The sequence below is a fragment of the Anarrhichthys ocellatus genome, unplaced genomic scaffold, assembly GCF_004355925.1.
Source record: "Anarrhichthys ocellatus isolate YVR2014 unplaced genomic scaffold, GSC_Weel_1.0 scaffold13, whole genome shotgun sequence".
NCBI lineage: Eukaryota > Metazoa > Chordata > Actinopteri > Perciformes > Anarhichadidae > Anarrhichthys > Anarrhichthys ocellatus.
In genome coordinates, this window is record NW_022280043.1 from 1,107,815 (window position 1) to 1,121,763 (window position 13,949).

The window sequence follows — 13,949 nt, forward strand, 5'->3', positions numbered from 1 at the left end:
TATTAAACATCAGCACCTACAGTATGTTGTTCTCTGGGTATTAAAGGTCCAGGAGTGAAGTTGTCGCTCCACAAGGCAGGAAGTCTTTTAGCATTTGTCTGAGGAACCAAGCTAATGTTAAGGCCACCCTATTATCTTATGCGTCTAATTTCAACTTCCACTTCAGTCCTCTCCGAAGACAAGCTAACGTGTTCTGAAGTAAAACTCCAAATAACGTTTTTGTTTACAGTAATACTGTCGATAAAAATTTCTTGTCACATTTTGAAACACCAAATATGCACGACGTGCACTTTGAGTTTCTAAGTGCTTTCTCCTCAGCGCCGTCTCCTGCGCCTGTGATCGACAGCTCTCCCCCGCCGAGGCCTCTGCACACTTCCATTTGTGTTGGTGGGCGGTTCAGAGGGACAAGTGCCATGTATGTTCGGGGACGATGGTGCAGGAACCACTGCCACAGCTGACTGATTATTCGAATGCTGTGTGACTTGTGGCTGCTGCTGTATTTGTGTTTCGTGCTGTTGTTGTACTACATGTTGCTGATGCTGATTTTGTGTTTGCAGTGGTGCTTCAATCCTCTGATGTTGCTGCTGCTGCTGCAGTGGTTCTGTGTGTTGTAGCTGCTGCAGTGGTTCTGTGTGTTGTAGCTGCTGAGCTGGCTGTAAGTGCTGTTGAGATGTTTGTGATTGGTGTGCTTGTTGTACACGATGTTGCTGTGGTTGTTGCTGGGCCTCAAGCACTCCCAACAGCCTTTGCAAGAGAACATTGTTTTGTTGTAGACTGGATGCTAATGTCTCTTGCGAAGCGACAAGTGTTCTCATGTCCTGCCTGAAACCGTCTCCAAACTCCTGCAGACTCCTTTCTACTCGGTTTCCCAGTTGAATTGCTGCCTCCCCTAACCCTCGTAGCTCATCTTCAAGCCAGGATGTGCGCACAGGGGCTTCAAGAGGACCCTGGTGTGCTCCAAGTGAAGGCTGAGGACTACTGGGCTGGGGGCTGCCATTGAGGAAAGGAGCACTGTAGAGGGGGGAAGGAGGCAGCCATCGTTCTGATGGAGGGTGTGGTCCTATGCCCAGACCCAGTCCTAATCCCAATTTATCTTCCATGCTGTTCTCTCCGGGTTCACACTCAGATTCTCCCATCTCTCTGTCTTGCTCAGGATTGTCCTCATCTTTCTCGAAACCATCTCTCTCTGATCCTTCCACTCCCACACCTGCAAAAAAATATTGGAAGTGAACAGAAGTAGATATTAGTTGCATGTATAGAATCAACAACAACAAAGAAGGTAATTTATTTAATTTACCTGTATCAGAGTCAGGGAAGCATGGGAAACTGGGCTTTGGTCTGGTGCTTTGCTTTTGCCTGGCCTGTGAAAGTCTGGGGCTAGTCTGGGAAGGACGGCCAAGCATTGAGGCTCCTCTGCTGGACGGCAGGTAACAGCTGCGGTGGCGAGCATCCGCTAGCCTGCCTCCGTTGCGTCTCTTCAAATCGTCCCAGCGCTTTTTTACCTCGCGAAGGGTGCGCGGGACTCTGGACACAGCATTGACTCTCTCTAGGATTCCTGCCCAGATGCGCTCTCTCTCCCGCCGCCGGAGCCTCCCCGCGGGACCAAAAAGCTCTCCTTCACACCGAGTGACTTCTGACACCAACACCTCCAGCTCTGCTCCACTGAAACGACTCTTTCTTTTTCCTGCACTGCTAGCAGCCAGCGCAGCTGACATAGCTCTGTCTGTAGAGAGAGAGAGAGAGAGGTGAGAGAACAGCCCAAAAGGGAAATAAAAAACACCAAGTGAAGCTAAATGGCACAGAGCATTAAAAGCTAAAAGCATAATTTATCTCAGTCTTCCTTGATTGATACTGGAGCTAAATGTTTCTTTTGGTAAAACAAAACACTGTAGCTGTTTGCAGATTTGCACAGATAAAATGTGTCAATGCGTATTAAATAAGTATATGTGTACTGTTGCCATTAGGAGACACATGCTCTGCAGCCCAGTTTCCCATAATGGTCTTCATCTCATTCAGGCTTACTTTGTTCAATGGACAAGAGTTCATCCGAGGACATGCCGGGTGCCATGATGTTGGGATGCACCACTACCACGTTGAAGGGGAGTCCCCCAGGTAATCCACTGCTCTGGTCACAGCTACCCTCCGAGTCATCATCCTCCCTGGGGAAGCCGTTTTCTGAGGCTCCCCCTCCAAAGGGTCCCTCCGGAGACTCCACTTTGATGTGCATGGGAGGTGATTGCTCGTACAGCAGCCCCCCTTCCTCGTAGTACTCAGTCATGGGTCAGACCTGATTTACAGCAGAACTGACTGGTGGGCCAATTCTGATACTGGCAGCGGCTGCCCCATTAACACGAGTTCAAGGTGTAACTGAACCTCCTGCTAGAGACATTACAACTCTTCAGTATACTGTATGCGATGATTATGAACCTACTTTGACTACAGCTGCCACCCACACGGATTTATGAGGAAATATGGAGTTACAGCACCCTTAAATACTGATTTTTACCAGTAATATTCAATTGAATCAAGACATTGTTGCTGCTTAGTGAGAGATACTACCATATTGTCTAAGTAGAGCATAAAGTCCATAGACCTTTATGGCTAGCTACAGCCACTTAAATCCATTTCTATCACTTTCATTTATTCTAATATGTTAGTGAAAACATAAATACACGGTGTAAGAACACCTGGAGCAGACTAAGAGCTACATCGAAACGTCCAGTTGTCATACAGTGAGATGCACCTTCAAGGCGGAGAACCGCCTCGAGAGCTGAAATAAAACAACAAAACATAACACTGTTTACAACTGTGTAGCATTTTATAACAGTCTGTCCGTTTTTATTACTGTCGATGACTGCTGTATTCTGTCGCATCGATGCGCATTTTTTTCTGCACCACATCCGCAACGGTTGCGCATTCCGCATACATTAGGCGCTGATCTTCTAACTAGCTGTTAGCTAACAGGCTACCACAGTTTGGGGTAAAGCTGCCTTTTGAACTGCCAACGATAGCTGAGCGGACAGGATCAAAAAAAAAAAGAAAAAAAGCCAACGCATTTGTATGTCTTACCTCATAATAACTGCACATGGGAGACAAAACAAAACCAAAACACAATTGGTGCAGCTGTTAGCTCAGCAGCCGATACACAAACCGAAGACAGTCGCATGCTATTGACGTCACTGAGGGGGTCTGTTCAGGACCAATCAACGTTTGGACATGTTAGCCAATGTATCCGAGTTTGTACACGTCCTATAGTTTCCTCACATTTCTGAGAAGTCTTATCAGTAAATTGAGAGGAAGATACGAGTCATTTTGTCCTGACAAGGAAATAGAGACAGCAATAATGTTTCTACCCCTCAAATCAATTATTAATTGGTCATTATTAAGTCATTGGACAGCAGAGCAGACATTTGTTTAGAGGCAATTCAACATGTAGAATGAATAGACGAATTAATATTTGATTGGCTTTAAATAAATGTATCTGGTAATCAACAATAAACTCAATACAACAAAGAAAAGTCAAATGTCCCCTATAATCAGACTTTCTGACAAGTGTCTAGGAAATTATCAGGAGTTCACTTAAGATTGAAGTAGTAAATCATTTGAGTTAGTGACAATAATAATTACTGACAATGCAATGGCTAGTAGATTTGCATAGTGCAACATGCCTTATAATGACATGTTTTTGTCTAACAGCACTGCATTAATTAAAATTCATACAATTATAATCAAGAGTATAAAAAAACACTATAATATAACCTTGGCCTGTCTTCGTGTTTATATTTTCTATTCAGTAATTAGTGCAATATACTATTACTATTTAATAATACATTCATAAAATAAATGTATCAAGATTGATAGCTGCATATGTATCTGTATCTGTATCGATCCGCTAAAAAATGAAAGACTCATGGAAATCCACATGTTCTCTTGGAACATGCTGCTGTTTCCCAGGTGGGATAATGTTTAATCTTTGTGCAAGGTGCATGGAAAAGTCCTTGAGAGAGAATTAGATAAAGAATGGTCTGCCTGTATATAAACCCATCGCATCTGCTCCTGTTGTGTGTAGATTCTGTCAGTGCATCATGAAGTACTTCATTATTCTGGCCCTGGTTGCTGCAGCCTGTAAGTTCTTCTATTTGTGGTGATACAATCTAAATGTATTTTTCCATGGTTTCCAGGGGCAGTATTAAAGCTTTTAAAAATAACTCACTGTTTGTGTTACAGATGCTGCTCCCATCGAGGATGACAAGATTGTTGGAGGCTACGAGTGCAGAAAGAACTCTTTGCCCTACCAGGTCTCTCTGAGCTCTGGCTACCACTTCTGTGGAGGCTCCCTGATCTCCAGCACCTGGGTGCTGTCTGCTGCTCACTGCTACAAGTCGTAAGCAGAGACGTTTGATTTTGCATACACACATTAGGTTCACAGTCATACTAAAATCATTGTTCGTGGTTTAAAATTGGCGTAATTTTCTTTCAAAATAAAATACAATCTGAGATACTGACTGCCCCAATTACATGTGCAACGTGAAATTACTTACATGTAGTTTAAGCCTCGTGTCTCTCTCTCTCTGCAGCCGCGTGCAGGTGCGTCTTGGTGAGCACAACATCGCTGTCAATGAGGGCACAGAGCAGTTCATCAACTCTGCTAAGGTCATCCGTCACCCCAGCTACAACAGCCGCAACCTGGACAATGACATCATGCTGATCAAGCTGAGCAAGCCCGCCTCCCTGAACAGCTACGTCCGCGCCGTGTCCCTGCCCTCCAGCTGCTCCGGCTCTGGCACCCGCTGCCTGATCTCTGGATGGGGCAACCTCAGCAGCTCTGGAAGTCAGTAACACACTGCAGTCATAGGTGGAAAATAGCTTTAGTACATAGTGGGGTATGCACATTTACATGTATTGTCTATCTTCCTCTCTAGGCAACTACCCTGATCGTCTGATGTGCCTGGATGCCCCCATCCTGAGCGACAGCAGCTGCAGGTCTGCCTACCCTGGACAGACCACCTCCAACATGTTCTGTGCTGGATTCCTCGAAGGAGGCAAGGACTCCTGCCAGGTACGAGCTAAAGTCATCATCGCTGTTTCTTAGTGCAACAGACTTTTGAACACTTCAGCTTACACCTTGTCCTTTCTATCTGCGTCCCATCAGGGTGACTCTGGTGGCCCCTTGGTGTGCAACGGTCAGCTGCAGGGTGTGGTGTCCTGGGGTTATGGCTGCGCCCAGAGGAACAAGCCTGGAGTCTACGCCAAGGTCTGCAACTACAACACCTGGATTCGCAACACCATGGGCTCCAACTAAAGTCACCTCAGTCCTTTGTTAAAAGAAAGAAAACTGCAAATGCCTTCAATAAAAAGAAAGATCAAATACATCTCATCTAATTGATTTCTTGGCAGAGCAAAACATACTGTACTTAAACTTATAAATTTGGACTTTTAAAATATGATGCCACAGCTCCTTTATCGACTGTGACAGAAACAACTCCCAACTCCAGATGTTTAAGACTACAGGTAATAACTGTAAGCTACTGTATTTGCCGCTCATTATGTTGATTCACAAGTTACTTCTCTTATCAAGCAATATTAAAAGGATATTGGTGACACAACCGTCTTAACGTAAAATGTATGATTCAAGGATCTCATGAATGTAGATTAAAAATGACAGACAATCATATATCAATACAAAAATGGCCTTTATTGGTATTAAGACAAACTTAACAAAATCAAGGCTGATGCTGAAGCATGAAACAGTATTTTTCAAAGGCAGTGAGAAAGTGTGGGTGTTCAACGTTGCACTTTGTATTTCAGGTGTGGAGTGTGTATTTGTTAGTGTATTTTCAAGAGAAATGTAACATCACTTATTTCAGCCATTATATTACAAAGTCCACAAAAGAGCAAAGTCTTTGACAAACATGTGCACAAGTCAAGCCGATACTTACTTTGAATGTAAATACAAAATGCTGATGCATGTCCTTGTTGGAGACCAGAACAAAACGAATTTGAAATGAGTACACATCACTTCCTCTGAAACATCATGATTAACAGTTCACTTGCGGAAGACGAGACCTGCATGATTTGAAATGCACACATTTGAAATTAAATTCACATTGGTCATGAAGCCAATGCATGTTTTAAGAGGTGTTTGTAATCTGTAGAACTATACAGCTACACGGCGTGTTATAACATATAGAGGAAACAAGGTCTTTGTCAGGTCTGCAAAACAAAACTTTCACAGCAATAAGGGCGAATAAATTAACTCAGTGTGACGTCTGCCGCTCTGATCAGTGCAGTTATAAAATAAAGATACCAGGAGGAAAAATGAAGGCTCCACATGTTTCAGTGGTTATTACAGTTTTAAACAAACTTATTTTCCATAATAAGCCATTAATAAACAGCACAGTTTCTGTTTCCAAATGCTGATTTTGTTGAAGCTGATATTATCCCAGGGCTGACTCTAGCTGGCTCTAATGCACTGAATGTACAAAATATTTGGAGCATCTTTTTTTGACACGTTCTGCATCTCTAGTTTGTTTTTTTTGATGGACAGAAATGTAATTACAGAAACTAACGACAGGTTCGTGGCTTCTACCTGAGGCTGCTTGATGAACGACATGAAAACAGAAAGTGTCCCTATCATTTTGTACATTCACGTGTGTATATATTCAAAAACGGTCAGGCATGACAGGTCGAATACACGATTGTAAACAAATCTTCCACATATGTTCTGATGCATTTCATTTCCCATAACCTCACCAGGTGTAAACTGACAGTGGTTGCACAGTTCTTATTCCAGGACTACAGGGTCCTCTGTGTTAAACTTGATGAACACAGAAGGGGTAGTAACGTATCTGCATTTAGGTCTTTACAACTGGCCTCTAGCATGCTGCAAATAATGGTGATAAAGGTCGGAGATGACGGGATATGCATCGCCACACACGGCACACTTAACGCCGTCTGCCGACGCCTCATTTGATACGCCGTCATTTCGGCTAACGTGTCTTTTCACAGTTCTCAAAGGATGAATTGGTTTTCCAAGTGCGTTTTCATCTATTCCGTCACGACCGGTTCCTCTATCTTGGACCGAACGTGTGCTGCTGGGACGCTGAGGAGCTTTACACAAATCAAGACCTTTACTTTTGACAAAGGGAATCGTGGGAGCTCGAGGCGACTCTTGCATCGCTAGGTCTGGACATTTGGATAAGGGGCCCAGAGGACAGTTGTAGTTTTCCTCAGGATCTGGATGTAATGCAGCCATGTGGTTATTTGCGGGAGGGAAAAACATTTTCTTGTTGGACTGTGTATGATCGTCTATGGATAAATCGAAATCGGAGACCTTGTGCGTTGAGGAATGGCAAAGCTGGTGACTGAACAGCAGATCTAGAGTATTAAAGCTGCACCTGCACTGCTCGCACTGATAAGGCAGAAACACCTTCTTGGGCCTGACCTGAATCCACTGGAACTCCGGGTGCTCGCTCATGTGTTTTTCATACGAATGCACAAACCGAAACCCTTGCCCGCACTGAGGACAAGTGAAGCGCCCGCGTCTCTGTCGATGGATTCTCTGATGACGCCACAGTTTCTTCCAGTTTTCCAGAGTCTTGCCGCAACAGGAACACGTGTAACTTTGACCCGAGGCGTGGGTGAGCATGTGGGCTCGGAGTCGGCCCATGTGTCTGAACAGTCGCCCGCAGCTCGGACACAAATATTTCTTGGGGTCCGAGCGGTTATCTAGTTTGTTCAACTTTGACACGAGGTGCGAGAGATGGTGAGCCGGTACGACCGTCGACTGGAATGGTTTCTTTAAGTTAGCCAAGCGTTTCTTGGCACTGATCCGTGACGTCATCTTCTGTGTTTCACGGTTTGCACCTGTGAGGGAGGAGGCTGAATTGCGTCCCGGTGAACACCGGAGCGCAGGCACCGTGTACTGTATCAATGACATCGTCTCTTCCTCCTTCATCGCAGAGCTGGAGGCGTTTCTCTCTCCTCTGCACTGACTGCGATGGGCACTAAATTCAGACAGCACACCAAACAGCTTGTCACAATACAAGCAGCGATAAAGCTTGGCGCCGGTGTGGGCTCTCATGTGGCCGTTGAACTCCTGCAGATGGTCAAAAACATTCTTGCAGATGTGGCACGTGTACGTTAGTCCAGGCTTTGCGCGCCTGTTTTCTTGCGAATCGTCACTGCTTGCTGGAGGTCTACAGGAGTGATTTTTTGCGTTGCTATAATGAGTGAATGCTTTCTCGCAGCGTGTGCAGTTGTACCGCTTCACGGACCAGTGTGTGAGCTCGTGGACACGGAGGAAATAGGCCTGACCGAAAGCTTTGCCACATATATCACATTTATAAGGCTTCTCTCCCGTGTGGACACGCACGTGTCTTATGAGTGCCGACTGAAACGGGAACGTTTTACCGCAGTACTGGCACACTTTTTGTTCCCTCTTTTCTTGTGGAACGGGTCTACGAAGCCCCTCGCCGTTTTCGTGGTCTTCCCCTCGGCTGTGTTTCTCAGATTTGTTGTTCTCGGAGTCCTGGTCCAGCATTCGTGCGTGCATCTTCATATGGGAGGAATACTCAGAGCAGGAGAATTTGATCTTGCAAAATGGACATTTTTGATATATGTTGCTCTTTTTGTGCGTCTTGAGATGAAGATTTAAGTTCGAATTTTTGCTGAAACCTTTGTCACATTCGGGGCATTTGAAAGGCCGTTCTCCTGTATGAATGCGTTGGTGTATGATGAACTGAGAGAGAAATTTAAAGGTCTGACTACAGTAACCACATTTTAAAAGAGTTTTCGCCCCCTTTTTTATGTAGCTGACCTTAGAGCCGGCTTCCTTACACTCGTCACCATAGTCTGTATTTTGTTGCGCGTCATCGCTGCTTTTATGAGCCTCTACAAGCTGCTCTCTCTGTAACAAAACACTCCGTATTCTCCTCCTCCTCTTGCCGCCTCTCTTGCGCCTGAAGGCCCTGTTTGGACCCTGAGCTTTAACTGTGGTGTTGGCATTGCACTGTAAAGATTTCGGACTATTTGACTCTGAGATAGGATTTAAATGACCCAGCTCTACCTCCACATTCTCGGCTTTCACAGCAGGTGGGACTCTGACAGCTTTAGCTGGTTGCTCAGAGGATGTTACAAAATCTGTGCTGGAGGACTGTGCATTCGGCGAGTTTTTTGGGGATCCGAGACCGCTTTTTGATTGTGACTCCTCGCTGCCATTCACGTCGGCAGACTGTTTCATGTTCACAGGGTCGTCGCTCTGAGTCGGGTTTACCACCTTTAGACTATTCAAACCCTCTGACGAAATAACTTCAGGCTCAGCTGCTGGCTGGGAACTCAGTTTTCTTTGCGGTGATGTGACTTCCTTTAATTCTGTCTGCTGCTCTTGCCCTTCTTGCTGGTACAGTTGACCGCTTTTTCCATCCGTATCAGTCTCTTGTTTGTCAGTGTTTAGTTCCACCTGCTTATCAGTCTCTGCTCTCTCCCCACAGCCGGTGTCGTTGGTCGGCAGTGACGAGGCCTCCTGGGAAACATCCAGCCGGCACACTTTAGCTGGAACTTGCTGATCAGCCAGTTTAGATCTTCTTCTTTTAACACCTTGAAAGATCGATGAATTACTACTTTCTGTAGGCATCCCCTCAGTTGGTTTGGGGTCTACGTTGCTTGCTGATTCCGGCTTTCCTTTCTGTGTCGAAGCGTGTTGCTCACCTCTACTCCTCAGTCGCCGTGCAGGACCACTAACACTATTAACAGAAGCAGCAGCAGCCCCAACAACCATAGTTTTAAAAGCTGCCATCTCTGATTTTCTGGGTCTGCCTCTTTTTCGTTTTGGCAGCACGGGGACATCTTGTACTTCACCATCAGACACAGTATGAAGAGCAGACATCTCATTATCAGGTGAATTACTGATTAAGGGAACGACTCTTGGCAAAGGTAGTGTTGTGCTTATCTCCTTATGTTGAACTGCATCATAACCAGTCGAACCTGGATCTTTTTTGCCTTTAGTCAACAGCGGTTTGATTTTACGCGGGCGGCCACGTTTCTTGTGGACCTCCACAGGCTGTCCACGGCTGTCTGTAGTAGAGCTGCACACAATTGCGGGCGTCTGAGACTTTGCTTCCATCTTTGCCTGTGAAGATGTGTGCTTGCTGTGTTGACAATTTGTTCCGCCTGCTGTTTCAGAGTTAAGTCGGCCTTCAGACTCCACCTGCCCCGATGAGTGGGATTCAGGTGCAGGTTGAGTCACTTCCGCTGCTTTCATCTCCTCTCCCCACTTAGAGTCCACGTCTTCCTCGCTGCCTCTCTTGTCTTCAGGCATCTGTGAGAAAGAAAGAAAAAAACAAACTGCATTAGTCACAAATGTAGAAAAGGTATAAGTTTTCTAAAATGCTGTAAATATAAAGACGTCCAAAAAAACATGCATCTACACAAGTGTTAAGGCTGTCATAATTAGTTCTGTGGTGTTAACGTCTATATGTATGTAAACCCTGAAACTATCAGGAGTACAGTAGAAGACCACATGCTCATGAATATGCATGGCAAATTAGAAAACTACATATATTAACAAACAAATGTATCTCTCAAAATACAATGAAAGTGTATAATTAAATCTTAATGTATGTTTATTTAGGAACTGTCCTCCCTTCATCTGGATGTCGTAAACATAACAAAATGATTCACTGCACACTTAAATAGTCTAAATGTGATATAATCAAAAACAATATATAAAAAAGAAACAACATAGTCCTTAAAGAGCCCTCAAGTTTAAAAGTGTTTATTACATAAAAATGCATCAATGTTCCAATCGTAGGTTAATCCAGAAAGTGGGCTGTAACCTGTAATAGACAGCATAACGTTTGTCTCTCTCACTAACTACCTGCTTGCAGTCCAAAGGCGCATGAATGGAATTGCGAGGATGCGACGGCGCGGAGGTTAACTCAGAGACTGTATCTTGGTCACTGCTTCCTCTGCTGAAGGACATTTTACTCCCCATGTCAAGAGTCTGTGAATTAAACAGTGACAAGGAGGCTGTAACTCGTAAAAACAGGAATGTGTACACAAATCACGACACAATACCTTTAACAGACTAGCTCTCCTATTATTATTATTATTATTATTACTGCTGGCTTGAATACACTGCATGCATCGGCCATTTGTCGCTATAACTTAGGAGTGGATGGCTGCATTACGAGTGTTCAAAGCTAATACAGCTGATCAACTCCTTCAGGAGAGTTAAGTCGGTTTATGTGACAAACTGACAAATCAGAGATTCAAGCAGCGGCGTCTACAGAAAGAAGCCTGCTGTAAGCAATCACCGGGCAGATTTATTCTGGATTAGTATGCGTTGCTTTGCCAGACTTCAGTTTCCCCACGAATAAAAACAACAGAAATTGTTAGTTACTGCCAAATGAGACATCTGTCCAGAGAGATAGCCACGTAGCAGATTGGTGACTCATTCTACGGGGAACTGTGGCGTTGGGAAAGTCTTTCCTATCCGACATAACCGGTGGTAGAAAAAACATTTACTCAAGAACTAAACTTAAATACAATACTGAGGTGGTTGGTACTTTATTTTGAGTAATACCACTTCAGGGTTATCAAACACTTCACTACATTTCAGAGAGGAATATTGTACTTGCCTCCATTACTTTTACATGAGTTACTGTTACACATTTTTATAAATGATGACGTATCAATACAGAATAATCTGCCCAGATATTTATTCATTAACTATATGCTATATTAAAAATGTTAAGGCATCGGAAATAACAATCCAATAATATAATGGAACAACAATGACAATATATTAAAGTAAAACAGCAAAACAATGAATCCTTTAACATTATCTATATACTTCTGTACTTTAACTTCAGTAATAATCTTCATGCAGGAGTTTAGCTCGTCGTGGAAATGTTTCACATTGTAATATTGCTTCTTTTACTCAAGTGAAATATGTAAACACGTTCTCTTTCTCCATTATAACACACCACAAAAGTTACATAGACTTAAGCTGGTGCACCACTTGACTGAATGAATGCAGTACACCGGTGTGTCTAGATAGAGAGTGGCTGCTGATGTCTGCAGTCTCATCTCGTGGAGTCTTTCTGATGCACTGAGCAAATGGCTGTTGATTGCCAACACTCACTGAGATGTAAACGTGCCCCCAACGGATCACTTAACGTGTATTTCAATCACATATGATTGAACAGACAGCATAATTAATTACTAATTATTATACAAAGCTACTAAGAGCATGCATGTAGGCGTTATCTGTTGGGAGGCCACATTGCTAGCTCCATTTAATTAACGTCACAGGCCACACGAACCTCACCGTTAACTACGATGTCAGCTCATAATACCTTCTTTATAGCTAACATATGTATATGTGGGATACCTCTCAACAGCGGTCACCAGATGCGACGGTTGGTAACGTTAGTAAACACAAAGTGCTTGCCTGAGTGGGAGAGTCAAGGTTGGTCTCTGCGTAGCCATTCACTGGCCGCTGATCAATTAGCTAGCATTGGCTAGCTCAAAGCTAACGTCTGCGCTGTCGTTTGCGTGGCTGTTAGGCACTTCTTTCTTTTGACAATCGTGCACTTGTCTGGGAGCTGATCTGTTAATTTGGACCTTGGCTTTCTCTTCTTTTTTCAGAGCAGTTTGCAGCAGTGAGCCACTCGAGATCCGAGCACAAAGCAACCCGAACGTGTCAAATCACGGAGTGGATGCTTCAGGTGGCGTGGGACATTTGGGAATTATGATTTGTTCTGTAGAAGGAAGGAGCAATACACAACGTGAAAATGTGATATGTGAGATATAACGTTTGAGGACAGGAAGCATGAAAGTAAAAAAAAAATAAAAATGGATTCACATCGCAATCATTAATTCGGCTAGTAGACAAACTACCACCTGTCACATCTCAAAGTTCGAACATCAACCACCCAAATGTGTTTATGCGCCGTTGTTTTCTGCCACACACACACACACACACACACGGTTTCTAGATTACAGGCACACAAACAGCACACGAACGCCGCATCCACGTTTTGGATATTTACCTCATCATAAATGGACTCACAGCGCCTTGTTGTTACTTTGAAATGGCCCCATGGATGTATTGAGTGTGGCCCCCTCTGCTGGAGATTAGGGCCGCAAGACAGACAACAAGCATGCGATAGACCACTACATCACTGAGGAAAAGGAGCTTCCGGTATCAGAAGCTGAGACTAGAGAAGAAATAGAAAAATAAAAAAGAGGGGGCGAATATATATTTCTTATTTTTAGGATTCTATATTATCACTTACCTTACTGACACGTGTCATATTCTTACTGACACTGTACTAAAAGTATTACATATCAAACTGCCAAAATAAGTACTTGCACTGCAGGCGAGGTCAGATTTATGCACTCAGTCCATTCACCATGAGAATAACCTTGTTGATAACATCACATGCTACTTTATCCCATAAACACACACTGAAATTAAAAATATAGTTTAATAAAACATAATGTACTGCATTCGTGAAGTCTGACAAAGCTGGTAAAAACACAAGGTATTTTGGTCAATTCCGCACAGCCTCACATCACATTTCTGAGCATACTAAAAACATATAAAAAAAAATAAAAAAAACAGTACCTGGTTATCCCACCAAACATGGGTAAATCAAGCACATAGGTTTTGATGATTAACTTTATGGATTTACATTATCTATAACAATTTCATGGGGACCATTATTGGACCGTTTACAGTATTGACAAAAGAAATCCAGCTTAATTAAGATGCATGTTTGTTGTCACTAGTAATCCTACACTACTTTATCTTCAAAAGCCAGAAAGCATTTTGTTCCTGTACAGTGACGCTAAACAAGTAGATGCTCTTCAAACAGGACTGCCTTTATGCTCTTGGTCCATCATGAACATAAAATGTGACATGCAAATTGGATTTTGCCTCT

The 13,949-nt window shown here is 43.6% G+C and overlaps 3 protein-coding genes across 4 annotated transcripts; 1 reads left to right on the forward strand and 2 right to left on the reverse strand.

The window, feature by feature from the left end:
• Positions 1-314: 314 nt before the first annotated feature.
• On the reverse strand, positions 315-3,165 carry LOC116386638 (uncharacterized). Its single transcript, XM_031853037.1, has 3 exons — positions 2,023-3,165; positions 1,298-1,723; positions 315-1,207 (listed from the first exon to the last, which is right to left on the reverse strand). Exons 1-3 carry the CDS (start codon positions 2,276-2,278, stop codon positions 315-317), a joined length of 1,575 nt encoding a protein of 524 aa, XP_031708897.1. The 5' UTR covers positions 2,279-3,165.
• Positions 3,166-4,055: 890 nt separating this feature from the next.
• prss1 (serine protease 1) lies at positions 4,056-5,372 on the forward strand. Its single transcript, XM_031852608.1, has 5 exons — positions 4,056-4,125; positions 4,228-4,384; positions 4,578-4,831; positions 4,923-5,059; positions 5,153-5,372. The coding sequence occupies exons 1-5, from the start codon at positions 4,086-4,088 to the stop codon at positions 5,300-5,302; spliced, it is 738 nt and encodes a 245-aa protein (XP_031708468.1). The 5' UTR covers positions 4,056-4,085; the 3' UTR covers positions 5,303-5,372.
• A 307-nt stretch (positions 5,373-5,679) lies between these two features.
• On the reverse strand, positions 5,680-13,379 carry LOC116386396 (zinc finger protein 629). 2 transcript variants are annotated; one of them, XM_031852547.1, is made up of 4 exons: positions 13,056-13,379; positions 12,455-12,764; positions 10,877-11,002; positions 5,680-10,318 (listed from the first exon to the last, which is right to left on the reverse strand). In XM_031852547.1, the coding sequence occupies exons 3-4, from the start codon at positions 10,991-10,993 to the stop codon at positions 6,863-6,865; spliced, it is 3,573 nt and encodes a 1,190-aa protein (XP_031708407.1). In that variant the 5' UTR covers positions 10,994-11,002; positions 12,455-12,764; positions 13,056-13,379; the 3' UTR covers positions 5,680-6,862. The 2 variants fall into 2 exon arrangements, with proteins under 2 accessions (XP_031708407.1, XP_031708406.1); XM_031852546.1 differs by having other exon boundaries at positions 12,455-13,379.
• Between the last annotated feature and the right edge of the window lie 570 nt (positions 13,380-13,949).